This window comes from Canis lupus, chromosome 27 (assembly GCF_048164855.1).
Source record: "Canis lupus baileyi chromosome 27, mCanLup2.hap1, whole genome shotgun sequence".
Taxonomy (NCBI): Eukaryota; Metazoa; Chordata; class Mammalia; order Carnivora; family Canidae; genus Canis; species Canis lupus.
The window spans coordinates 12460224-12487781 of NC_132864.1; the positions used below are offsets into that span (position 1 = coordinate 12460224).

At 41.9% G+C, this 27558-nt stretch overlaps 2 protein-coding genes and 1 long non-coding RNA gene across 6 annotated transcripts in view; 1 reads left to right on the forward strand and 2 right to left on the reverse strand.

Moving 5' to 3' along the window:
• Positions 1–330, reverse strand: part of ATP6V0A2 (ATPase H+ transporting V0 subunit a2) — a 43262-nt gene extending 42932 nt beyond the window's left edge. The window contains exon 1 of the mRNA XM_072802311.1: positions 205–330. The gene's annotated coding sequence lies outside the window, so the exon portion shown is untranslated. The remainder of the gene's footprint in view (positions 1–204) is intronic.
• LOC140619236 (uncharacterized) lies at positions 1–25626 on the forward strand. Of its 3 annotated transcripts, XR_012019154.1 has the most exons (5): positions 1–650; positions 1438–1972; positions 24328–24544; positions 25038–25090; positions 25250–25626. It is a non-coding gene; the product is annotated as an uncharacterized lncRNA (long non-coding RNA). The 3 variants fall into 3 exon arrangements; XR_012019155.1 differs by lacking the exon at positions 24328–24544 and having other exon boundaries at positions 25250–25623; XR_012019156.1 differs by lacking the exons at positions 24328–24544; positions 25038–25090; positions 25250–25626 and adding an exon at positions 22856–23329.
• Positions 1862–27438, reverse strand: TCTN2 (tectonic family member 2). 2 transcript variants are annotated; one of them, XM_072802319.1, is made up of 18 exons: positions 27234–27438; positions 26982–27089; positions 26452–26528; positions 25359–25551; positions 22061–22161; positions 18581–18777; positions 17998–18124; positions 17067–17208; positions 15677–15742; positions 14351–14485; positions 14022–14099; positions 10624–10704; positions 9683–9794; positions 6642–6748; positions 3637–3790; positions 2827–2952; positions 2635–2723; positions 1862–2405 (listed from the first exon to the last, which is right to left on the reverse strand). In XM_072802319.1, the coding sequence occupies exons 1-18, from the start codon at positions 27313–27315 to the stop codon at positions 2302–2304; spliced, it is 2079 nt and encodes a 692-aa protein (XP_072658420.1). In that variant the 5' UTR covers positions 27316–27438; the 3' UTR covers positions 1862–2301. The 2 variants fall into 2 exon arrangements, with proteins under 2 accessions (XP_072658420.1, XP_072658419.1); XM_072802318.1 differs by having other exon boundaries at positions 26440–26528.
• Positions 27439–27558: the final 120 nt, after the last annotated feature.

Here is a 27558-nt window from a genome sequence, read left to right on the forward strand (position 1 = left end):
CGACCAATGGCCGCCCGGAGCTGCGGCCGGCGCCGGCGGGGCCAACGGCAGGAACCCGGAGGCAGACGGCCGGCGGAGGCCCCCGGCGGAAAGCGGCCGCTCCCTCAGCTCTTTAGAGCTTTCGAAGATGAGCTTTATTGAGTTTGTGCCATCAAGTTCACCCGGTTAGGGTATTCGAGTCTGTGAATTTTTTAGTCAACTTACAGAGAGGTGCGCAGCCCTCGTCACGATCCGCTTTTAGAACCCGTCAGCCCGAAAAGGACCGCCCCTGCCGGCGCCGGCGACCGGAACAGCGCCGACTCGCAGGCCTGCCTGCTCCTCCGCAGATCCCCGCACGGCACCTACAGTCCTGACGAGACGGAGAGCTCACGTGGCCCACTCCAGATCCTCTGGCTTCTCCCACTGCTTCCCCAGCAAGATCCAAACTCGCTGCCGTAGCCAGCGGGAGCCCCAGGATCCGGCCCCCTTGGCCTCCGTCGCCTGCCGGGACTTGGTTGCTCCAGCCGCCCCCCCGCCCCCCCTCCCGGCTTCTCTTCTCAGGTCGCTGCGCTTGAACCTCGAGTCCTGCCTCGGCCCGGAACTCCCGTCTAGACCTCCAAGCTCAGCCCAGATGCCCCTGCCCCTGAAGCTGTCCCAGACCCCTGGCTAAGGTAATCTCCCACCCCAGCCCTGTTTTGTTTTCTTCTCCACACCTACCGCTGTCTGAAATTATCTTGTCTGTATTTATGGCAAGCCTTCCCCTCTGCTAGAATGTAAGCTCCACTAGACAAAGGACATTGACGTGGCATCTCCAGGGCTCAGCATGTAGTAGCCACTCAGTAAATATCTCTCAGATGCATATATGAATGTATAAACCTAGAAGGGTTAAAACCGGAGAGCAGATCCCTCAGATCCCATTCTTCTGCCAAGGTGAGCTTTCCCCCTTCAACTACAAAAGTCATCCTAACACAGTCCACAAAATCAGGCTCAGTTACCTGTCATTTGAAAATTTTAAGTGAATTTTCCAGTAATATTAACTGCCACAGAAAAACTTTCTGAATCACTACAATTAATTGGTCAGCAGGTATTTCCTTTTCCTTGACAAAAGACAATTATTTTACTCCTTCCTAGAGGGTGTAATCACTTGGACCACAGAGATCCAAATCAAAGAGAAGCAGAAGGGGAAGAATCTAGTATTTCTCAATGCGGTGCATGTAGTGGTACTCGAGGAAAAAACTATGTCATTAGTTACATGTTTAATATGAATCAGTAAAAAATAGAACTAGGCTTACAGATTTACCCTAGAAAATACAACAACACATTTGATCTGTCTGGGAAGTCAGGAGGGACCATGAGGAATTCCATCAGAGTGTGAAGACAGTCACTTTTCAAAATTAGGCTTACTGACAGTGTAAAAAGTTCATCTGAAACATGACTAAATTTGTCTGGTCCACAAAGAAAACGCAGAGGTTTACCATGTGGCCATGATCGGGTTTGTGGTTGAAGACATCCATTCATCCAGACCCACCCCTGCATCATGCTATCTGTCCTCTAGTAAGGAGCCACAGGAGGAATTTCTCTCAAGCCTCAACTAGGAAAAACTGTCCTTCATTGAAAACCAGTTTATTTTAAATCCATGGACCTATGATTCCTGTATGTAATCACACTTGGGTTTTTTTGTAAACTGAAAACTAAATTAGGAGTCTACCCTAGCTATATGCAAGGTCTTTGGTATGTGCTTCTTTTCTCTCCTGGTTTTGTTTTACTCTCCTCCCAATATTACTTCCCCTCCCTCGGCCTCCACATCTTTCCTCATCCATTTATTTTGTGTGTGTGTGTGTATATATATATACACAAAATAATACATACATTTTATAGCATATACATTTTGAAGGCTTTATGAATTTTTAATTCTTTCTTTGGAATAGGGGAAATTAACCAACGAGTTCAACAAAAATATATAAAAATTTGAAGAAAATACTAACTTTCTAAGGTAAGAATAACATGTGGACCAAAACTCCTGTGACTTCAGTTACTTGTGATACAGTAAAGCTTCTAATAACATTTATTTACACAGTTGACCCTCTTGTGCATTTTGCTCAGTCTGGTCCAGCAATGAGAATGTCTCTTCTGCATTGCCCTGCACATCTGAATAGTTACATATGTGAATTAAAGTCACAGTGCACTTGATAAAAAAAAAAAAAAGAATTCTACAAAAATAAAGCACTGCATTTATTATAACTTTATAGAGAGGCACACAGGAGTAGGACAAATCACTGAAGTGAAAATCTGTGGTGTCTGTAAGAAGCCAGGTAATAAATTTCAAGCTCTACATGTTCTGGTCCAGGGATTACTGAGGAATGCAGCTAGTATGAAGAAGGATACCAGTAGTAAGCCCTTGGCCACACACTGAGAATAAGGCTCCCCTGCAAGAAAATGAAGCAAAAATTCTTATTTCTTAACTTTTTGGGCAATTATTTAGGTAGAAATAAACCAAACCATAATAGTGATAATTTCTAAGTGACAACCTTATCAGTAAATCATTGAAAACCCTTTCTATGTGTTTTAAGTTTCTGTGACATGTATGTATTTTTAAAAAATATTTTAGTTGGCAAAACATAATGATAACCCTTCCAGAAATCAGCTTTACCCTACCTTGATAATACCGGGTCAGTGGATATAGAAGTTGCGGCCAACACACCTCATTTCTGTTGCAGTCATACTCTGTAAAATTGATCTGGAATCTATGAAACATTTTAGAAGATTATAGTCAGAACAAAACACGTTTTCCGAGTACATATTTTTCTGTTTCCTAAAAACATCAATTAAGGTTGTCAACTGGATTACCTTGACAGTGGGCGGGGTACCTGTGCAGGTATCTTAATAAACTGGACAGAAGCACTGACAGGGAGAAGGTCAGCCTTATCCTCACAGGTGAGCCCGCAGTGGAACTGCCAATTCACTGAGGAAAACCTGGGAGGACAGATCACATAGCTAACACATCCAGCCTTCATTTCTAGTCTGGTAAGGGCATCAGGTGTAATTGCCCAAAACAGTATAAACTGGGGTTCTCGTAAAGAAGGTTCAAATTCTACTAGTGCTTTTGCCCCCATTGACAATGTAAACTTCCCACTGTGTGCACAAGGAGAGAGAGTAGCATGGTGAACCTCACAGGCCAATCACCCCACTACAACAGTAAACAGTAGTATAAGAACAACAAGAGCTAGCCATGCACACCATGTACACACACACATCATCACTCTCAGAAGAGTCCTATCTTCTGTGTTTGCCGGTTAACATCTGCCGTTTCTGCCTACCTAGACTGCCATCCCCTTTCTTCCTCCCCTTCGGGAAGTCCCCTCCCCACAATATTCCCTGCTCAGCATCCATGGAGCATTATATTCCTGGATTTCATCTTTGCACCCCCTGAAGACTGTGCAGAATCCCTTACACATGGCTTCATAGATACCTGTGGGAACAAGTCACCATTATATCCACACAGATGATAACACAGTTCATTTATACGTACAGTCATGTGGCTGATAATTAGAGTTTGTAAATATACAATCAGATTGTAAATTTGCATCTCCTTATTCTTTGGAGTACCTACAAGTTTGCTGACTCTCTAATCTACACTTATCCAAGATGCATTCCTACCTTGTCTGTACGCCAAGTATCTCCTGCTGAGTAATGCCTTCTACCGCACCAGCATCTGAGATGAGGATGCGGATGTGCAGTTGGGTGGGAATGTCCATGCAGCTGCCGTTCGCACCAGCAGACGGATCTACTACTGTATCAGGGGCATCCACACCTACAGAAATGTCAAGTGCATTTTGGAAAGAATAATAACAGTTTACCTACAGTGCCATGATATGGGGGGAAAGTGGGAAATGTTATTAGGATAGGAATCACAGGAACACGTCTTTCAACCCTAATAGGCTCTCGCTGTTGTCACTCCAAAACTATGTTACCACCCCTCATGTTCAGAATGTTTCCTTGTATGGTAAGTCAGTCACTGGAATTTTAAAATCCCTGACCCACATCATGAAACCATAAATCCTAATTCAGTTCCCAAGTTCCAAGCTCACTCGAGGGTTTTAGCAGAAATACTACACAGTTGCAGTAAAACGCCACGAGACTGAGTCCATGCGGTCACTGTTCTAGTACAAGCCTTAAGACATTTAAGGGCCCTGCTAACAACTTCAGTGAGTACGGATTAAATAGTGAAGAAGAATTTTCCTATTGTGTTGCCATAGGGTAACCCAATGGAAGATAATGAAAGTGAGTAAGAAATTAATTTTCATTCATCTTGAAAACTGGCTCTTCAAGGGAAAAACAGTGATGCCAACTACAGGAGGTAGGGGCAAGTTGTAAGGGGCTGCTGGAGGGACTTGGAAGTCGGTGACAGTTTCTTTGTGACTCCCAACTTCCTGTTCCTCAATGCACGTGTTCAACATCTCTTCTATTTATCAACCAGGATCAGGGTTGATTTTGGCTTAGACACGACATAGAAGACAACTGCGTCCACTTTGAAGGCATTGAGGTGTCAAATGTCATCACCTCAGCCTTCTTACCTAACCACCTTGGGTTCTCCATCTTCAAACCCCCCATTCTTTCTACTTAGGTACTTTACTGACTCCTTCCCTCCATCCCTTGGGCATTCCACAGCCATCCAGCTGGTCTGTGTGGCAAAGCCCAGGGACTGACAGGCCCCAACCTCTGGATTCTGTTTCCAAATGAAGATCTAACTCTGGGCCTAGTGACTTGAGCATGGGGCACAGGAGGATCAGTAAATCACAGCCTGAGAACCCCATGGCCTCCAGGACTCATCTCAAAGTCAGAGAGTGATATGGGGCACTTCTGGCCCACAGATATATTACATGATCCCTCACCCCCTAAAGAGGGCAGGGGACCAGGGTGTCATAATGATCCAAACCAAATCACAAGGGGTGAGGAGAGCACAGGTAACGTGTCTGGATGGTCCTCTGTTTGAACTCCAGGCTGCTGAGTGGAAGTGACCTAAGGTGGTATGGAAAGCAGGATCCAAAAAGCCGCATACCACCAGCTGGGCAGAGTTGAGGGGCACAGCAGTATCCTCAGTGACAGGAAGGGACTAGGAAAGCAGATACTGCAGAACCAATTCACTCTTTCTGGCCCCACAAGGCAATGAAGCAGTTTTTCTTCCGTTAGCACATTTACACAATCAAGATTCCCCTGGTTTGCCAGCTGGGAAGACAGCAAAGAGACTGGAATGCTGGGTTTGGCTCCAGCTCTACCATGACAAACCATGCCCTGGAGCTTCTGCACTGACAAGCTGAGTGAGCTGGAGCTCAATGGCCAGACAGATGTTTTAGATCGGAAGGTGAACTCGAGCCTGCTGTGGCAAGGCACGGCCACTGCCTACGCCACACACACTCTACCTCCTCGCACTCTATCCCCTGCCAGCCCAAAGCTGCAAATGCCTCAGCCCAAAGGCACAGGACTCCAGTCTTTCAATCTGGCCTAGGTGGTGCTTGCTGTCCTTAACAGCAAGCTCTGCTACACCTTAACTTCTTTCTATTTTAACAGCTGTGCTGAGAGACAATTCACACACTATACAATTCACCCAGTTAAAGTGTATAATTCAACAGTTTTCAGTATATTCACAGAGTTGCACAGCCATCACCAAATTCCATTTTTATTGCCTCATAAAAAAACCCTCTACTCATTAGCAGTCACTCCTCACTTGCTCCCAAGTGCACCAGCCACTGGAGACCACCAATCTGCTTTCCATCTCTACAGGTCGGCCTGTTCTGGGCATTTTGTATCCATGGCAATGTGTCGTTAGTGATCATTTCTGTAGCTTCTTTCACTCACCATCATGTTTTCAATCACCTTATTTTCTTTTGTTTAAGATTTTATGTACTTATTTGAGAGAGAGAGAGAGAGAGAGAGAGAGCACAGAGGGAGAATGAGAAGGAGAAGCAAACTCCCCACTGAACGGAGAACCTGGCACGGGGCTCAATCTCAGGATGCTGAGATCAGATGCTTAACTAACTGAGCCACCCAGGTGCCCCTAAACACCTTTAAAAAAAAAAAAGATTCTATTTATTTATTCATGAGAGACACAGGGAGCGAGGCAGAAACACAGGCAGAGGGAGAAGCAGACTCCATGTAGGGAGCCCAATGCAGGACTGGATCTTGGGACTCCAGGATCACACCCCGGGCCGAAGGCAGGCGCTAAACTGCTGAACCACCCAGGCGTCCCAATCACCTTATTTTATATTAACAACACTGCTTTTATAAATTACAAACTCCGGTCTCAATTGCTCATATTCCTAGCAATCAAAATCAGCAATGCAAACTGAAATGCACTGAAAATCTTCAATCTTCATTTAGACTTTTACAAAGACTGTTAGCTCATAAAACAACCGGGTAATTTGAACTTCATGTGGATTTCCTCTCAAAAAACAAAAAAGGAAAAAAAATACAGAAAAAAAAAAAGCATAATGAATAAGAGGTAAAAGATGAGAAGAGCCTACTGCCTGGACGGTTAACCTCTAAACAAATGTCAGTTGAGCCACAGTGAAGGAAAAAGACCCATTGCATGGGCTCCCACATATAGCCAGCACCATATACTCTCAGCAACAAGTTAGCTGCACTTCTCTACAGCTTTGACTTACGTATTATTTCAAGCCAGCCGTCACTAGGATCATTGTAATCAGAGTTGCCTCTCATTGCAACATGAGTTGCTTGTATTAATGAATCAAGTAGTTCAACAGCATTCTCCCTATAAGAGAGTAAGACATTTCTCAGCATGTGACCAGCAGGTCTTATCCTGAAGTCCTTGCCAGGGAGTATTCAGGTTATGCTTGCGTGCCCAAATAAAAACTGCCAGAGAAAGTGGCATTAAAAGCTGGTGGGGCATCTGCATTCTCTTCGATGGCCTTTCCAGGATGAACCTAAGCCACTAGGGGAAGACCTATGGAACCAATCTTTTAGGACTTTAAATGTTAGTAACCTATAGTGGTATCATATAGTTCACAGACTCCATTGAGTTTTTTAAAACTTGGGAGGTAGATAAATCACATACCAAGTTACTAGGATAACTTTATGGGCCAGAGTTATCCAAGAGCAAAAGAACCTAACTATTCAGCTAGAATTTTGAGCCATAAAGATTAAGTGAAGATTAAGAATTGGAACTTAGCAGCCACCTAGGTGGCTCAGTCAGTTGAGCATGAGGCTCTTGATTTTTGGCTCAGGTCATGATCTCAGGATCATGGGATCAAGCCCTACAGCTGGGTGTGAAGCCTCCTGAGGATTCTCTCTCTCCTTCTCCCACCTTCTCTCCCACTCTTAAAAAAAGAATTGGTATTTACCATCCCTCCTTTCCAATAATGTCATTGGCAGGTACAAACCTTATAAACTGCAGGGGAGACTCTGTGGACTCCAGCATTATTCCCCATGATCAGGAGCCTTGCTGGTAACTTACACCTGCAGTCTACTTCCCTGCTTACTACCTCCCCCATCTTTTCCCAAAGGACTACACTACTCAGGATATGTTATAGATGAAATGGGTGTAAGAATGTATATACTTAAAAACCACAAGATACCACTTCAGGCCTACTGGGATGACTCCTATCAAAAACAACAGAAAGAAAAAAAAAAAAAAAAACACAACAGAAAGCAATAAGGGTTGGGGAGGATGTGGACAAAGTGGAACCCTCTCACGCTCCTGATAGGAATATAAAATGGTGCAGCCAATGAAAACAATGTGGTGATTCCTTGAAAAATTAAATACCTAATTACTATATGACCCAGCAATTCCACTGTTGGGTGTATGCCCCAAATAACTAAAAGCAGGGACTCAAACAGAAAGTGGTATGGGAACATTCACAGCAGCACTATTCAACAGCCAAAGGTGGCAACAGCTCAAATGTTCACTAACGGATGAGTGGATAAACAAAGTGTAGTACAGTCGCACTACAGAGCAGGATTCAGCCATAAAAGGGAGCAAAGCACGGACACCTGCGACAACACAGATGAGCCTCAAAAACATGAAGTGAAGTGGAAGCAGCCAAACACAGAAAGTCACCTATCCTATGATTCCGTGTACATGAAATGCCAGAACAGGTAAATCCCTAGAGACAGAGCACAGACTGCTGGTTGCCAGGGGCTGGGGGAGGGGAGGGGGGAATAGTTAATGGGTACAGGCTTTCTTCTGCAGAGATGAGAATGTTTTGGAACTAAATAGGGGTGGTGGTTGTACAACATTATGAATGCTCTAAATGCCACTGAACTGTTTAACTTTATTGTTTTTTTTATATAAAATCTTTTTTTTTGTAATTTTTATTTATTTATGATAGTCACAGAAAGAGAGAGGCAGAGGGAGAAGTAGGCTCCATGCACCGGAAGTCCGACGTGGGATTCAATCCTGGGTCTCCAGGATCGCGCCCTGGGCCAAAGGCAGGCACTAAACTGCTACACCACCCAAGGATCCCTGTTTGTTTGTTTTTTTTAAGATTTTATTTATTTGAAAGAGAGAAAGCACTCACAAGCAGGGGCAGAGGGAGAGAGAGAAGCAGACTCCTCACTGAGCAGGGAGTCCAACATGGGGGCTCAATCCCAGGACTCTGAGATCATGACCTGAGCTGACTGACTGAGCCACCCAGGTCCCCCATGAACTATTTACTTTAAAATTATTAATTATGTCATATGAATTTCAGCTCAATTTTTAAAACAAATGCATATGCATATCCATAAAAACTTTCCAAATGCCATCCAAACAATTAAGTGCAAAATTCTTTATACACTATATAACAAGGCTTATGTATTCTTTACATATTAATCATACTAATTATATCTGCCTCATGACTTTTTCATTTTTCTAGGAGTATTGGGTTCCAACAATGAATAGACTTCAGCTGAACAACCGCATAAATATGGATGGAAGGGCTTTAGTCCCAAGAAAGAATTCTATTTTCCCTTATACCGATGTTTGAATCAATTCTTTTTTTTTTTTTTTTTTTTTTTTTTTTTTTAAATAGGGTCCACACTCAGCATAGAGCCCCACACTGGACTTAAACTCACAACCCTGAGATCAAAACCTGAGCTCAGGGATCCCTGGGTGGCTCAGCGGTTTGGCGCCTGCCTTTGGCCCAGGGCGCGATCCTGGAGTCCCGGGATCAAGTCCCACGTCAGGTTCCCGGCATGGAGCCTGCTTCTCTCTCCTCCTGTGTCTCTGCCTCTTTCTCACTCTCTGTCTATCACAAATAAAAATAAATAAATAAATCTTTAAAAAAACAAAAAACAAAAAAACAAAACCTGGGCTGAGATCAAGATTCAGACACTCAACCAACGGAACAATCTAGGCGCCCTTGAATCAGTTCTAAAGAAACTGTCCTTTGGGGACCTGTGTGGCTCAATGGTTTGGCACCTGTCTTGGGCTCAGGGAGTGATCCCAGGGTCCTGGGATCCCACACTGGGCTTCCCGCAGGGAGCCTGCCTCTGCTCCTGCCTACGTCTCTGCCTTTCTCTGTGTGTCTCTCATGAATAAATAAAGAAGAAAGAAAGAAACTGTCCTTCCTGTCCACTACCACTTTTACACAAGATTTTTATTCAGACTATAGTTTTTCACATTCATGTTGTCTTTAGTATTCATGCGGTGAATTCATTTTAAGCAAACCACTCAGAATGCAGGGAGATTCACCAAAGCAATGCTCACCTGAGTCGAGTACAGTTTTCATGGATCCCAACTTCTAAAAGACATCCAGATAGTGCATTTTCTCCAAATAAAATGGGTTTGAAAGTTGCTGATGTACACAAACCCCTTCCGGCTAGAAAATGAAAAGATTATCCTCTTACTATTTTTGGTAAATTAAAGTTAAGGATTACTTCAAAGTTTTTCTTGGAAAACAGAAAACAATCAGCAGAAATAAAGTTCCCAGTTTTCTAGAGAACTGAGGTCATTGTTACTCTAATCCTTTCAAAGCTGAACAAAGGTGCCTCTCTGTATCAGAATACCTGGACCAGGATCAATGGTTTATTCTGAGCAAGAAAGTTAATGCCTGTGGCAGATGCAGGTAATCACCACCAGTGCAAAGATTTTCCATAGTCTGGAACAATTGGTCATATCTCCAATTAGTGCCATCTTGGGCTACAGGCAACAATGACAAGAGACTCTCCACCCAACTATATATATATTTATAAATTTATATATATATATAAATTTGAAAGAGAGAGTGAGCATGAGCGGGAGGAGGGGCAGAGGGGGAGAGAATCTCCAGCAGACTTCCTGATCGCAGAGCAGAACTCAGGGCTTGATCTCACAACCTTAAGATCATGACCCTGAGATCATGACCTGAGCCAAAATCAATAAGTCAGATGCTCAACCGACTAAGCCACCCAAGTGCCCCAGCCAACTCCATATTTAAATCTCTCTTACAAATAACCAGCACTTCAGGAGCAAACAATGTCAAATTTAAAAACAAACCTGAAAAAAAAGCTGTAGAAGCATGATCTCCTCCACCCTCCCTGCCACCCCCACTCCAGCTAAATAAACCAACTGGAATTTAAAGTGATTAACTACTTGATTAGATTCAAAATAAGGCCATATTTTCAATTCTAGCTTATCAAAGAGCAAATCATATTACCAAACCAGATTACCTGATTGCCAAAGGTATAAAGTTGTCACATTATTCATCTTGTTGGTATTTAGAGCTCGAACAGGCTTGCCAAGTTGGTATCCTAGACAAAGGCAATGAGAAGTAGCTAAAGTTAACCTAACACAGCAGATAGTATAAGAGAGGAATATACAACGAAAGGAAACACACAGGAAAAGCGAAGTCAGAATACACTTGAGAGAAGATACCATCTTCATTCATTTTCTTTTGTTTTTTTTAACAAAGATATTTGTGTGACTTTTTAAGAAATATTTAAAAAATAAAATCTGAAAAGGAAGGAGCAGGCAGGAGTCAGTCCTAGGCCGCTCACACCAGGGAATCAGCTGCAGAGCAGGCCAGGGTACCCCCCTGAGTGATCACTACTACTGGACACAGGCGCTTTGAAAGGAGACTTAGACCAAAGCAACCTTTCGGTGGTTCACTGGCAAATCAGTTCCACTCCTGGTGTGATTCAGGTCCTATTCCCATTGTCTCCTATTTACCTGCCTTATTGCTTCCACCTTTTTGTTATGAAAATGTTCACATGTACACTAAAGTTGAAAGGAATACCACCCACAATCAACAACCATGAATATCTAGCCATATTTGTCTTCTCTATATTACAGAAGCATCTATATACATATTTATTTTTAGCAAGACCTTTTAAAAATAAGTTGTAGACTTAACACTTCACCTCTAAAAGCTCCTGAAATTAAGCAACACATAGTCTCCTGAAATTAAGGCTATTCTTCTAAATAACCATCATACCAGTATTTCTCCTGAGAAAATTAATAATTCCTTATAATCAAATCATATCTAGCTCATACTTTTATTTCCTCATGTCCCCAAAACCTGTTTTAGAGCTATTTCTACAAACCAAGATGCAATCAGGGTTCATGCATGGTGTTCATGTTCCCCACGTTACCTCTCAGCATTCCTGGACAAGCGGCCTCCCCCACAGGCTGCTCCTCTGCCCCTGCCCACCTCCGCCTGGGACTCATTCCTACCTCCTTGGCCGCCCCCGGGTTATTTCTGTTCCCAGCCCACACTATCTACTTCCCGAGGTACAATCTCCTCCACACAGCCCAAAATAGAAACTTGCCGAGGGCAGAACTCTGCTTTTTCTCCAGCACTTCTGAGATCAGAACCAGCAGTACTAGATACTTAACACAGGTCCTTAAGAATGGGAAGCTTAGGTGGATGGTCAACATTCCACTTCTCTGAAGTTCTAGAGTATCCATCCTTTGCCCAGCACTCATTTATTATCTTGTATTGTTCTATGTTGCTTCTATGACCTGATGCTGTCTTTCCAATTAAGAGAGTTAATTCCTTGAGAATAAGCCCCACATTGTATACTCCTCCTAAAACCCTTCCTGCCTCAGAAGGTGCTAGAGAATGAATAGCTGTATATACACACAAACTATTTCACAAGCTCATCAGTTCTGGCTTGTAATCAACTTATTCTTTTTTGACAAGGGCATCAACATTTTTCACATATTCTGATGGTGTTTCTCAGAAATCCTGTAGAATTAAATCATGAAATGAAAACTCTTACATCCCAGAAGACTGCTTTGAAATCCAACAATAAAACCCAAAACTCCACATTAACAAATACACTAAAATCTTATTTAAAAGTTATATATATATATATATATATAAAATGGATCATGCATTATTATATCAATTTATACAAAGACTGAAAAATCATGCAAACAAAAAATTTAAAGTTATTCCTTTGTGGTTACTTACTACCTGATTAAGAATAGTAAAAAGGAAGGGACAAGGGAAGCCTGGGTGGCTCAGCGGTTGAGCGTCTGCCTTTGGCCCAGAGGGTGATCCTGGGGTCCTGGGATCAAGTCCCATATCAGGCTCCCTGCATGGAACCTGCCTTTCCCTATGCCTAAGTCTCTGACTCTCTCTCTGTGTCTCTCATTAATAAATAAAGTGTTTGAAAAAAAATGATTAAAAAAAAAAAAACAGGAAGGGACAAGTTTGTAACAAACAATGATACTTTATCCAACATATATTTACTGAACACCTACTATGGTCTAAGTCAGTGCTGCCCAACAGGAATATAACCCAAACCACATATGCGATTTTAAAATATGACACATTTTTAGAATTTTTTAGACATTAAAAAAATGTTTCTATTAGCCCCATTAAAAAAGAGAAAAAGGGGATCCCTGGGTGGCACAGCGGTTTAGCGCCTGCCTTTGGCCCAGGGCGCGATCCTGGAGACCCGGGATCGAATCCCACGTCGGGCTCCCGGTGCATGGAGCCTGCTTCTCCCTCTGCCTATGTCTCTGCCTCTCTCTCTCTCTGTGACTATCATAAATAAACAAAAATTTAAAAAAATAAAATAAAATAAAATAAAAATAAAAAAATAAAAAAAAAATAAAAAAAGAGAAAAAGTAGATGAAGTTAATCTGAATAATATATTTTATTCAACTCAATATATCTAAGTATCATTTCCATATATGCCACTGGTCACATTGCATGGTTAGCAGCTGGCATGTTGGATATGAAGTTCTCCCTACTGTTTTAGGTGCTGAGGAGGCAACAGTGAATTAAAGGAGCAAACAAACATACAACAAATCCGGTGATGCTATATTTGTACATAATTACAAAAAGTGCAGCATGACTGTTCACAGTCCCAGTGAAGTCTTTCCATGGATCCCAGGTTAGGAATTCATCTTCCATAGCTTCTTATTCCTTAAAAAAGCTAATTTTACCAACACTTCAAAAGAATTATTTTTTTTTCCCCAAAAGACTAGTACCTAATGAGAAAGAATGTTTTGCATTTACAACAACTTGTAACTATCTAGGACACTTCATGTAAAACAACAACACAAAGGGATGCCTGGGTGGCTCAGGGGTTGAGTGTCTGCCTTCGGCTCAGGGCGTGATCCCAGAATCCCAGGATCGAGTCCCACACTGGGCTTCCTGCATGGAGCCTGCTTCTCCCTCTGCCTATGTCTCTGCCTCTCTCTCTGGTTCTCTCTTGAATAAATAAATAAAATCCTAAAAATAAAAAAATAAAATAAAATAACCCATGGGATGCCTGGGTGGCTCAGCAGTTGAGTGTCTGCCTTTGACTCAGGGCATGATCCTGGAGTCCCGGGATTGAGTCCCACATCTGGCTTCCTGCATGGAGCCTGCTTCTACCTCTGCCTATGTTTCTGCCTCTCTGTCTTTATGTCTCTCACGAATAAATAAGTAACATCTTAAAAAAAAAAAAAAAAGTTGTTGTCAGAAAAAGAATACAGTGTCACAAAAAACAAAGAGAAAGGATAGAGTCACAAACTAAAATTGTAGAGAGTTACTTAACAATCATCATAGTAGTACAAGAGTATTGAATCGAAATATGTTTGTAGGATCAGCAGTTGACATATACTGTCTTACCTGGATTTCCAGAAAATTCCTCTTCATTATCACTATTATAGCTTAAAAATTTTACTGTAAATCTCTGTGTCATGATCCCTAGAAATAAAACAAAATAAAAATATAATGTGCACCATTTCACTAGGAAGAGAAATTATCCCCCACAGTGTTATTTTCTTTACCATATAATTACATTTTGACATGCAAAAGAAAAAAAGTGTTCTCTTAAATCACAAATACAAATAAGAAACAAGTCTGACTTAGTTTTACATGTAATAATTATGAGAAACTTAAAGAAAGAATAAAATGTTTTAAACTGAATACATTCCCACTGCCCTCAACAAAGTTACCTTTTTGGTGGGCATTAATTTCTGCCCTAATAATTTTGACATTTATTTCGCTGATTGTATTATTATTCCATCTGAAAATATAATGTTCTTCCACGTTCACGTTTCTGGAGGTTGATTCATTGCTGAAAAGTATTTCTACAAATAAAAAATGCTTTCATAAATTAATGACCCTCTTTGGGTTCAAGTCTATTACTGGCCCCATCAAATCAGCATTGGCCACCTCCTCTACAACATCACAATATCCTGGGTGAGGTCTGCCCTTCCTTTCTATTTCTGTAACCCCAGAATGCGGCTCATAGCTCAATACAGAGCACACACTCAAAAGAATGTCAAAAATGAAAGACTACAGAATGTCAGGCCCTTAAGAGCAGAGGTCTGCTATGTAGCTCACTACTATATTGTAGGTACTTTTTTTTTTATTGTAGGTACTTTGCTAAGGTTTGATAAATGAATAAATTTGAGAATTATGACACATTGTAAAGAAACACAAATATCTTTCATTAACAACAAAAATCTTGGTAATATTAGTCAAACTCTGAATAACTTGTTTAGCTGCATCAGAATGCAAAGTTTAGGGTGCCTGGGTAGCTCAGTTGGTTGAGCATCTGCTTTCAGCTCATGATTCCAGGGTCCTGGGATCAAGTCCCACATTGGGCATCCCACTCAGTGGAGAGTCTGCCTCTCTCTCTCTCTCCCCCCTGCTTGTGCTCTCTCAATCTCTCTCAAGTAAATAAATAAAATCTTTAAAAAAAAAAAAAAAAACTGCAAAGTTTAGTTATTAAAAAAAAGGGGGTGGGGGATGCTGGGTGGCCCAGTGGTTTGGAGCCGCCTTCAGTCCAGGGCGTGATCCTAGAGACCTGGGATTGAGTCCCACGTCGGGCTCCCTGCGTAGAGCCTGCTTCTCCCTCTGCCTGTGTCTCTGCCTCTCTGCCTCTCTGCCTCTCTCTCTGGCTCTCATGAATAAATAATAAATAAAATTTTAAATAAATAAACAAGAAAAAGAAGAAAAGAGAGCAAGAAGCATAAATGTTGGCTCCCTGAAAAATATTTCAGAAAATGTTCACAGGCCCTGAAAACTAGCAGAGACCCTGGAGTCCACATTAACTCACAGCTGTGAGGAGCTGGCTCCAGGGCACAGATATTGCTCTGAAACAAGGCAAAATGGAACACGGAAGAAATAAAATGTGTATTAGACAAAATTCTAACTGTTGTGAACCTCTGTAAATTCCTAATAAAAATGTATTTTCCCTCTAGGACTACATACTACTTATAAGAAATGAACTACATATTTCTTTAGAAGTAATGTAAAAGCATGAATTCAAATACCTGTACTGGTGATGAATTTGTCTGGGTCAGCTGCTTCCTCATAGATTACTTTTGGTTGAACGATGCCTAAAAAGATAAAGAGGTTAGCCTCCAGAAGACAACATGGCCCAACACGATCATATTTACTTATTCAAGTGAAAGCTTACCAGGAAAATACAGTAATTGTGTCTGACCTATGTGCCAGCTACAAAACTCTCTCGCAAAAAAAAAAAAATAAAAAATAAAAAATAAAAATAAATAAATAAAAATAAAAAAAAAAAACTCTCTCGCTCCCAAAATGCCAATCATGGGAATCCCACTGTTCTTGGCATCCGGTAATGACTGAGGAAGAGATTCCAAAGTCAGTGACAGTGACCCGGAGAGCTACTCTCCTACAGGAACAAATATGCAGTCCACTGCCAGCGGGAACGGAAGATGGTGTGCTTGCTTTAGGAACGGTCTGGAGTTTCCTCACCACATGACTTGGCAATCCCACTACTGGGGATACAACCAAGAGAGATGCAAATGGGTGCCCACACAGACACTTGTACATGGGCATTCATAGCAGTACAACCACAACTACCAAAAGCAGGAAACAACCCAAATGCCCAACAAAGGATGAACAGATGACGTATGTGGCCCATATATTCACAGGATGGAGCAGGACTTAGCCATAAAAAGGAATGGAGTTCTGATCCATGCCACAGTAAGAATGAGCCTTGCAAACATGATGCTAAGTGAAAAAAGCCAAACACAAAAGACCACATATTATAGGATTCCTTTTATATGGAAAGTCCAGAACAAGCCAATCCATAGAGACAGAAAGGGGATGAGTGGTCACTAGGGGTTAGGGTACAGGGTCTCCTTTAGGGGGAGGAAAATGTTTTGGAACTAAACAGAGGTGGTAGTTGCACAGCACTGTGAAGGTACTAAATGCCACTATCTATACACTTTAACATGGTTAATTTTATGTTATATGAAGCTTATCTCCATTTTTAAAGAACTAATATGCAATGTGTTGCCCTAAGGAACTGGACTTTTTCTGAAGAAAACATTTTCCTCAATTGACAGCTGAAATATTTAAAGTTGATCCAGCAGAAGTGATTCATATCCTCATGAGATCAGTTTATGTAGACAGACACTCGGGTCTGTGTTCTTTTCTTTTCTTTTTTTTTTTTTTTTTGTTTTTGTTTTTTGTAAAGCATTATTCATTATTCATTTGAGAGAGAAAGAGAACACTCAAGGAGAGGGGCAGAGGCAGAGGCAGAGAAGCAGACTTCCTGCTGAGCAGGGAACCTGATGCAGGGATCTATCACGGGACCGTGAGATCACGACATGAGCCAAAATCAAGACTCAGTCACTTAACCAAATGAGGCGCCCTGTGTTCTTTTCTCAAACCAATGTAACATACCTCCTACGGCACCATTCTTGATCTTCACATTGATAATATCATCTTGCTCTTGGTATACTTCCAAATTAGTAGCACACAGAACATCAAAATTCTGAAGGAATGCCACTGGCGCATCCTGCATGCACTGCCCAGCCAGGGACACCTGGGTGAGGGGAAATCCCAACAGGGCTATGGCCTCTCTTCAAAGCATAAAATATAGGTCAGTGTCTTATACAGGCATTCTTTCTGCAGTCTTCTCCTATTGCTGGGTTAGTTTCAACAATAATGAGTTCACTGACTAGATGGCTAACAAATAAAATATTTAGTTAATTTGCTAATCAAACTCTGGAAGCTACTGGTTGAGGAGCAGAAATATTTAACAGAAACAAAGAAAACACCCTGCTCCATTTACTTTGCAGAAACATGATTATATTCAACTGAATCTTTCTCTCCCTTGGGACAACCAGATTTTTGTTAAAACCATTAAAATGGATTCCCTGAACAGTGAAGAGAGATGGTTTAGACTCTTATGTTTTCTTCCCACAAATATTTTTTCCTCATGATTTTGGACTTAAAAAAAAGATTTCATATAAAATTCTATAGCCTTGAGATATTTTTCAAAGTTGTGGAATATTAAATTATATACTTCTAGCTTACTAAAAATTGGCTGTTAAAACTAACAGAAGTTCAGAATGGTAGTTATTTCCATGGAAATTTATAGAATGTCTTTTAGTTGGTAAGTTCACTCTGAGATGTAGCAGAGATGGTGGCTAATCTAAGATGGACTGTTAAAAATAAAATCCACAGATCATAAAGAGTTAAGTCCCTGGAAAGTCCACAGGAGAAAAATAAGTAACTTAGGGTAACATTTTTAAGAGCAGTATAAGTTAAATTAACAACAGGATGGGAAAAAATTTTAAAGACTCTAGCACATTAAAATGGAAATTATTACCTGTGGAATGGTCAAATATGCCTTGTCTAGAGTCATGACTGGATCTCCTTGTTTGTAACCGAAGTCTGAAAAGTCTCTGTAATCAGTATGCAGATGTACTTCAAAGGCAATATGCTGCCTAGAGGAACTGGAAATCAATGAGAAGGATTATCACTAATATTTGCAGCTAGGAAAAATTCTTCTTTTAATTTTTGTTTTACTTTTTTTAATTACAAAAATAATATGTGGGCTAAAAGCCACAGAATTGTACACTTGAAAGTGGCTGGTGGCAAATTTTGTTACATGAATTCTACTTCAACAATAATAATAATAAAGTGGTAAAATTTCAACATTATGGAAAGGTACAAGAAAGGGAATCAAGACCCCCGGGAGACCACCACTCCTTTCTCAAACCCAGATAATCACTATTAGCTGTTGGCGGTATCAACCAATTTATTTTCAGTGAGGCCCAGTTCTTTCAAATACTTAATACAAAATAAACCTGCTAATGGAACTCTAGAACTGAATGGCGAATCGAGGAAGTCAGGGCTATATGGGCCCAGGAGAGGTCATGAGCACCCAAGGGCTGCACCCCAACACGCACACAGAGCCGTCATAGAAGTAGCCCAGGAATGGTGAGTTGGCCAGCGAGGACTGAACACACAGGAACGGGAACCAGCCCGGGGTCCGGTAGGGCTCCTGCACAGAGCACAGCTGGTCAAACTGAGGATTGACGTCACCTCCAAAGACGCCGGTGAAACAGGCCTCTCTGAACAGCTCTGTTAGATCTGACGAGCATTCCTTAGGAGGAAATGTAGAGCAGCAGTGAGTAGACAGAAGCTTCTGCAGTGCCCGTTGTCAGCTCTTGGCAGAGCAGTACACCACTGAAGAAGCACAGAACAAATCTCCATCCAGCGTACTGGTGCTTTGTGCTCACGGAAAGTAAAATCCTGCTATAATCTATTTTTAAAAGATATTTATTTGAGAGAGAGAAACAGAGATAGTGAGAGAGAGCATGAGCAGGCAGAGGAGAAACAGGCTCCCCACTGAGCAAGGAGCAGAAGGTGAGGCCCGATCCCAGGATCCTGGGATCATGACCTGAGCCCAAGGCAGAAGCTTAACCAACTAAGCCACCCAGGCGTCCCTCCTGCTGGAATTTCTTCGTCAATTCCCTATGAGCCTCCAAGTCAGGAATTTCAAACCTTCCAGGGAACCACATCCTTACTCGGAACATAGTATGTGTCCACCAAAAAAAAAAAAAAAAAAGAAGATGACAAGAGAATATGGAATAGACTCCAAATGGGGAATAAAACAGAGTAAACTTCTCTTTTTGATTGTCATCACCATCCAAATCCCTAGAATCCTAAAGAAACTTTATGTTGGGGCAAATAGTCCATACTCTATAAAATCCTTAATTAAGGCCCTCGCCATATCAGAACACAACCCAATCAATGTGATCAAGAAGTGACTTTATTCCTATATTCTGTTATTCATCCATATTCTTCCTTGTTTCATACAGGATTGAGGGTTAAAAGTTAATTATGTCCTGAATCCCTTGTTTACTGACAATAGAAAAGTAAATTTTAAATAAGAACAATTCAATTAAAAAATTGACCATGTTTAAAGCAGTAAGTAGCAATCACCCGAAGACATCACTGATCCAGAAGATTAAGCAATGCCAGTGGTTGGTGCTGTCTACATCGATACCAAATAGGACAAACATGCAAGAAGTTAGAAATAGAACACAGTACCGCAGTCTGGAAGAAAGAGGAAGAGAACACCATTTTAACAGTTCTATTAATACTGACTTATGATGTTCCTTATTTTTAAATTAAATATAATTGTTATTATAAGTACAATTCTTAGTATGAGAATTACAATATAAATGAAGGCCCTAAACTTTGCTTTTCTGCTTTTTCCTTTTCTGTTTTGTAAAACCAACCACAACATAATTGCACTCAACCATAAATGGGGGTGACTAGGGCCCCAGCAAACATGCCTCTTTTGCATCTCTTAAACCTCAAAGAAGGATTAGAAAGATGTGTTTGGATTGGGCAATGGTTTCCTAGATATGACACTAAAAGCACAAGCAACAAAAGAAAAAATGGATCAATCAGACTTCAGCAAATTAAGAAACTCTTGGGCTTCAAATGACACCAACAAGAAAGTGGGCAACCTACCCAACAGGGGACGTTTGTTGCAAATCACATACCTGATTTGGGACTAATAACCAGAAGGTATAATGAACTCTTACAGTTTAACAACAAAAAGGCAACCCAATTTAAAAATGGGCAAAGAATCTACAATAGACATTTCTTCAAAGATATAGGAATGGCCAGGAAGCACATGAGAAGATGATCAACATCATCTTGCTACTACAGAAATGCAAATCAGGGGCGCCTGGGTGCCTCAATTGGTGAAGTGGCTGCCTTAGGCTCAAGTCATGGTCTCAGGGTCCTGGGATCGAGTTCCGCATCAGGCTCCCTGCTCAGTGGGGAATCTGCTTCTCCCTCTCCCTCTGCTGCTCCCCATAACATTGCGTCAGCTAAGAAACACTGTGCTCCTTTCTGTCAAATAAATACATAAAATCGAAAGAAAGGGAAGAAAGGGAAGAAAAGAAAGAAAAAGAAAGAAGAAAGAAAGAAAGAAAGAAAGAAAGAAAGAAAGAAAGAAAGAAAGAAAGAAAGAGAGAGAAAGAAAGAAAGAAAGAAAAGAAAAGAAAAAAGAAAAGAAAAGAAAGAAAAGGAAAAGAAAAGAAAAGAAAAGAAAAGAAAAGAAAAGAAAAGAAAGAAAAGAAAAGAAAGAGAAAAAGGCAAATCAAAATCATAATGAAATACCACTTCACACCCTCTAGGATGGCTGTAATCAAAAAGATTATTATAACAAATGAAGGTGAGGACATGGGAAAAAAATTGCAACCTCATTCTGCTGATGAGAACGTAAAATGGAGGAACCACTTTGGAAAACAGTCCCTCAAAAGGTGAAACATACAGTTGCCATAGAGCAGAGCAATCCCACTCCTAGGTACTATACCCAAGAGAAATGGAAACACATGTCCAAATAAAAATTTGCATACAAATGTTTACAGAAGCTTTATTCATAACAGCCAAAAAGCAAAAGCAATCCAAATGTCCATCATCTGAAACACGGATTGGCAATGTATGGGATAGACCAATGCAAGGGTCTGACCATCAGTATAATCAAACCCATGGGACAGAAGCAAGGCATTTGAGAGTAGGGTTGCAATGGGGTGTGACTTGGCCATAAGGAACACACCACTGACACCTGCCACAACGTGGAACCCTTTATTTTTTTTTTTTTTTTTAATTTTTATTTATTTATGATAGTTACAGAGAGAGAGAGGCAGAGACACAGGCAGAGGGAGAAGCAGGCTCCATGCACCGGAAGCCCGATGTGGGATTCGATCCTGGGTCTCCAGGATCGCGCCCTGGGCCAAAGGCAGGCGCCAAACCGCTGCGCCACCCAGGGATCCCTTCGTGGAACCCTTTAAAACAGATGCCTAGTAAAAGAAGCCAGACACAGAATGCTACCAGCTGTAGGAATCCATTTACATGCAATGTCCAGAACAGGCAAATCCATAAGCCAGAGAACAGATGAAGAGTGGCCCGGGGATGAGCACTGGGAACAGAAGTTGCAGAAGGACACAAAAGTGTTCTTTTTGGGATGATGGAAATGTTCTCAAATTAGGTCATGAGGAGGGTTGTACACCTACCTCTACACATTCACCAAAAAAAATAAAAATAAAAATAAAATCACTGAACCAGTATCTTTTCCTTCCTTTTGATCTTTCCATAAAGGCTTCTCAATAAGATAGTAAATAAATACCACCCTCTCGGTATAATCATCTCAATTGTGACTTTATCCAAAGAGATACATTTTTTGCTTCCAAAACTAGACTGATGGGACTAGGTAAGAAAACTCATTTTGAAAACAATCTGCAGCACAAAACACAATCTGAGTTTTCACAGCCCATCCATCAAAAAGCTGGGGGTGGGGAACTGCTGGTATTGTCCACATGCTCTCGGGTATCAGAACTTTTGTATCAGTCATTGGCAGGGCATACCTGGTCACAGCAGCAGCGAACGTCACAGGCGTTGGCTGTCAGATTACAAGGGCAGGGACCAAGGGGCTGATACACCTGGCTGGGAATAACAGTCACATTCTCTGAAAAGTACAACAGAAACACTGCATCAGCTATGAAACACTGACGAAGCACTGCCACATTTTTTTGACACTCAAAAGAAAGCTGAACCATTGTTTTACTAATCACCAGGACCAAATATTACACAGTAAGGAATCCCTGAGCTATGTGTAAACCCTATCTGAGGCCTGTTATCTGCTACTCCAACAAAGACCCAAATATAGGAAAATAGGCTAGTTACAATAAATGGAAAGTCATGGTCGATCTTAAGTGACTAAAATTTACAAGTTGGGATAAATATAACGCAGATTTTATTTTTCAACATGCTGAAGAATCACTTTTCATAACACGGACTGACATTAAGCATTGAGTCCTTCAAATTCATTACCTTTTCCAGCAGATAAAACCAAAGCCACGGTGACATTTCAGACAGCTTATCTGGGCCTATTTGGCCACAAGATTATATCTAATCATGCTACCTGCTCAGCCTCATGTCCCATTGCACCACAAACCCAACTCTTCACATCCTTTTTCTGGTTTAAGTGTGAAAGTGTAGGGGAAATTAATAATTTTTACATGGATTGGAAAAGGAATATGTTATATTGAATTTCAACCTCCTAACTCAGAATTCAGAGAGTAATCTTTCCAGTTTCTCTGCAATAATTTATCAGGTAAAATTTTAAGTCTGCTGAATTTTGTGTTTTGTTTTTTTTAAAGTAGGCTCCACACCCAGCATGGAGCCCAATGCAGAGCTTAAATTTACGACTGTGAGATCAAGACCTGAGCCAAGATCAAGGGTCAGATGCTTAACCAACTGAACCACCCAAGTGCCCCCTGAATCTCACTTTTGCCCCAAGATTTGGTACATGTTGAAAAACTATGTAGCAATTATTTCTTCAGATTCTATGTAACAGTTAACTTCAAGGTGACAGTTGAAGCATCTAAAGATCAGCTAAGGGATCCCTGGGTGGCGCAGCGGTTTAGCGCCTGCCTTTGGCCCAGGGTGCGATCCTAGAGACCCAGGATCGAATCCCACGTCGGGCTCCCAGTGCATGGAGCCTGCTTCTCCCTCTGCCTATGTCTCTGCTTCTCTCTCTCTCTCTCTCTCTCTGTGATGACTATCATAAATAAAAAATAAAAAAAAAAAAGATCAGCTAATTACATAGTCTATGCTATATAATGGTAGAACCCCAGTAAGTCAATGCGTCAGGAATGAGAAGGTCTGGGATCCCTGGGTGGCGCAGCGGTTTGGCGCCTGCCTTTGGCCCGGGGCACGATCCTGGAGACCCGGGATCGAATCCCACGTCGGGCTCCCGGTGCATGGAGCCTGCTTCTCCCTCTGCCTGTGTCTCTGCCTCTCTGTCTCTCTCTGTGTGACTATCATGAATAAATAAATAAAATCTTTAAAAAAAAAAAAAAAAAAGGAATGAGAAGGTCTGAGTAACAGACTATGTTACTCAGGCCAGGCAAGGGTCTGACCATCAGTATAATCAAACCCATGGGACAGAAACAAGGCATTTTAGAGTAGGGTTTTACTATATGATATATAGATAGATGCCTTTATATCTATCTATATGTCTCCTATGCCATTTGCTAGCTTACTATTACTAGGCATACCACATACCTCCTATCTGTCCTTCCATCCTTTTTCTTGTTCTGAGCTCTGTGTGACTGGGTGCAAAATGTTTCATACCTTCATGGGGTCAGAGCAGACATCTCATAATTACTAATATACAAAGACTCTAATTTTCCTAAGTTTGGCTATTTGTACAAAGACATTCTGATATTACCTAAATATAGTTAAGCATATTTTTTAAAAGAAAAAAGGCCACTACTTTGAATGGTATAGCTAATAGTTTTAAGCTATTAGCTTAAACCTCCCATAGTTTTAAGCACCCACAGAATATTATTGTTTTGTTTTGAATTTTAGATATTAGAAAATGTTTTTCTTCTAAAAACAAAACTTTAAACCTTTAATTAGGTCACAGATTCACATGTCCAAAAAAGAGGATCTAAAAAAGGTACACAATGAAGTCCTCACAGCCAGCCCCTTCCTGTTCCCACATTCCTCTCCAAAACAGTCCCACATGGTTAGCTTCTCAGATAGCCTTCCAGAACTTCTTTATGCAAATATAAATATATATTCTTACTCCATGCTATATGTACCCATCTGTATCTGCTTTCCACAGTTGGAGATTTATCTTGGAGATCTTTCCATGCTGGCACAATGAGGGCAGAGTAGCCGGCTGAATGGCACTGTCTTAACTTACCTAATCCTCCTCCACTTCCAAAATCACAAGGAGGACCACAGTGAGGTGATGGAAGTACCAGTGTGAGAGTCTCAAAGTGACAGACCTTTGCTATTAAGGAGGAACACATCTCCCTTCATTCCGGATGATCATAAAGGCAAGAAATTCTAGAGGTGGTTGCAGGACATAGGGAACATGGCGATGGCACCATTGGCACATCTACATTCTCTTGTTCTCAGGACACTGCCATGTTAATGTCCAAAAACATGTGATATCTGCTATAGTGCTAGTTATACATCATAAGCTAGAAGTGCCTTAAATGCCATCAGTAAGAGACTAGTCAAACAATGGTATCGCCGCACAAGGGAATACTATGCAGCTCTTAAAAAAAATAGGTGAACCTACATTTATATGGAATTTATTTTTAAAAGGTATAGAATAGAATAGTAAATTGCATGTTATTAGTGCATGTGTGTGTACTGTTTTTAAACAAGAGAATATCACACACCTCCATAAGCGGAAATTAAGAGGCTGCCTCTGAAAAGGCAACTTTGACTGAAAATTTATTGTGGGTTTTCTGTTTGTTTTGTAAACTTCATTAATCTTTCCCTCATTTCTTTTTTGTTGTTGTTGTTGTTTTTGGTTTTAAGATGGAGTCACAAGAATCAATACACAGAAACAAACTTCTCTTTCTCCCTTGAAGGTAATCTACAAGGATATGAACAATAGCACAAAATAAAATAGGTCTTAATTAAGTAAAATAGTACAAATTATAAATTTCTAAAATAAGAAAATTAAGCAAAAAGGAAGTATGTTTAGAAAGGTAAAATTGGGTTTTTTTGGTTTTGTTTTGTTTTTTTAGAAAGGTAAAATTGATTCAAGAGCAGAGTGCACAGATTGCATGTCATATGCTTATAATCTGACAGATAATGTCTGGCATGAATGTTTTGATTGTCAAAGACTTTACTAACCTGATGCATTATGGGCCAAAGAAGAGTTGGCATAAATTTCCACTCGAATGAGCAGATGTGCTAAGCAGGATGAATTGCAAGATGCTGAAACCAGAAGAGTCTGGACAATACACGGGGACTCTGAGAAGGAATCTGTCTCAGAGAAACACCTTTGCAGACCCCTCTTCATTCTCACTGTCACATCCAACGCATTCTGAAAGGAAAACGTGCTGTCCCTTTTAAAGTGACTCAACAATAAATAAATAAATAAATAAATAAATAAATAAATAAAGTGACTCAACATAGCACGAATAATTCTAAGAACACATAATGGAAAACACAATAAAATTACATATCAGCTTCAGTTCACTTGAAAAAGGAGAACTATATACAAAGATCACATCATTTGATCCTACCCTGTAAACTTGGGCAGTATGCAAGCCCTGATTCCTAATCCTCAGTTTAACAGAAAAGCAAGCAACTTTTGGAGAGTTAGAGAAGCCTAAACATAGGTCTGTCAGGTAAATTAACTCAGTATGCCCAGCACCTTTTTAGAGACTTTATCATCCTACCAGCATATCAGCAGATGAAAAGCACACACAAGTCAATGAAAACAGTCCCTAGTTCCTGCAGTATAAGCAAAGTCTGCCTTTCTCAGCCTTTATCTCCAAATTTGATGTCTTGCACATACTAGGCACTCAATAAAACATTTATTAAATGGAAGATATTTAACTCCTCTGGGCTTGAGTATTCTTACATGTAAGATCAGAGCTGGGTGAGGCCAGTGGCTATGAAGATTTTTGAGTCATGGATCCATTTGATAATCTGATGTGAGCTGGCAACCCTCTCCTCAGAAAAATGCAGGCACACAAATAACATTACAGACAATTTCAGAGGGTTCACAAACTTCTTGAAATTTGTCCAAGGATCCCTGAATCTAGGGTGAGCCCCACTGAGTTGGGTGGGTGTCCACTGGAACGGATAACCTACAGTTTCATGGTAGTTCCAAGCAGAGGGAAAACTATGTATCTTAACCAACCAAGAAAGCCCTGCAGAAACACTAACTGCAGGTGTCCATGAGTGCTAACCGAGGACATTTTACCTCTGACCTTACCACACTAGGGGTCACAGTCAAGCTCCATTCTCCTGTCTCATTCGTCAGCACTCCACAAGCAGGAACCGGTAATAACCCTATAGGAGAGAAGTTTAGGATGCAAGGCGGGATTGCCCAGCAGCTAAGGGGGTGCATGCTGGACTCAGGCTCCCTAGGAGGGAATGAGGATTGGGCCGTTCATAAGTTGTGCGACTTTGGACAAGTGACAACCTCTCTGAACTGCAGTGTCTTCATTTGTTAAAGGACATGAAAGGATATTACTGTTCTTACTAGGAAAATACGGTTGCACGTAAAGCACAGGGGACAGACAGCTCAGTGGATGCTAGCCATGGCGGCCCCAAGCTCGCTTTCACCGAACCCTTCGGTCGGCCAGCGGTGGTCCGCAGCGGCCCCCCATCCCTGCTCCCACGCCGACTCTGCAGTGGCCGGCGGCCGGCGCCGCGAGGATGCCACCTCCCAGGATGCCACGTGGCCAGGCTCCGTGGGCCGCCCAGCCCCACCCTCCCCACAGGAAGGGCCGGACTCTTTACCCTCCTTGTCTTGCAGCAGGGCCAGGGACACGGTCACATCCTCCGTGCGTCCGACCAGGGACGCGCTGGCCGCGGGGCCGGTCATGCGGATGAAAGCTGGGATGAAGACTAGGCGGGAAAGAAGGGGAAGGGTGGATTTACTAGCTGCAAGGACTCCGGGAGGGGTCCCAAGTCTGGCCCCTTAAACGCCCCGTTCCCAACCCCGCCCCCGCCCCCGCCCCGGCCTGCAGGCCCCGGCCCTGCGGTACACACCCAGGTCCCCCCACAGCGGCCTCAGGACGCCCTGCAGAAGGAGAAGCCCCAGGAGCAGGGGGGCCGGCGGCGGCAAGCCCATGCCTGAGGCCTGGGGGCTCGCTTCACGGAACCGCGCCGACCTCGGAAGCGGGGGAGCTCTGCAGCCGGGGCCCGCGCCGCCCCGCCGCCGCCATCTTGCGAAGCCAGCCGGAGCTATGGCAACCACCAATCAGCCGCGGGCCTCAGAGCCCCGCCCACAGGCCTGCGCCCCGGCGTCTCCACGCGGGGAGGGCGAAGGGGAAGCGGTGCCCTCGCCTCCAGCTAGTCACGCGGCAAGAGCGAG

Bases quoted from the DNA above. Each gene is read 5' to 3' on its own strand.
- TCTN2 (XM_072802318.1), bottom strand. From the start codon at position 27,315: ATGGGCTTGCCGCCGCCGGCCCCCCTGCTCCTGGGGCTTCTCCTTCTG. The intron at 27,090-27,233 runs GTGTGTACCGCA...TTTCCCGCCTAG, and splicing joins GCCGCTGTGGGGGGACCTGG to TCTTCATCCCAGCTTTCATC. The intron at 2,724-2,826 runs GTAATCCAGTTG...AATGTTTCATAG, and splicing joins GTACCCCGCCCACTGTCAAG to ATTCCAGATCAATTTTACAG.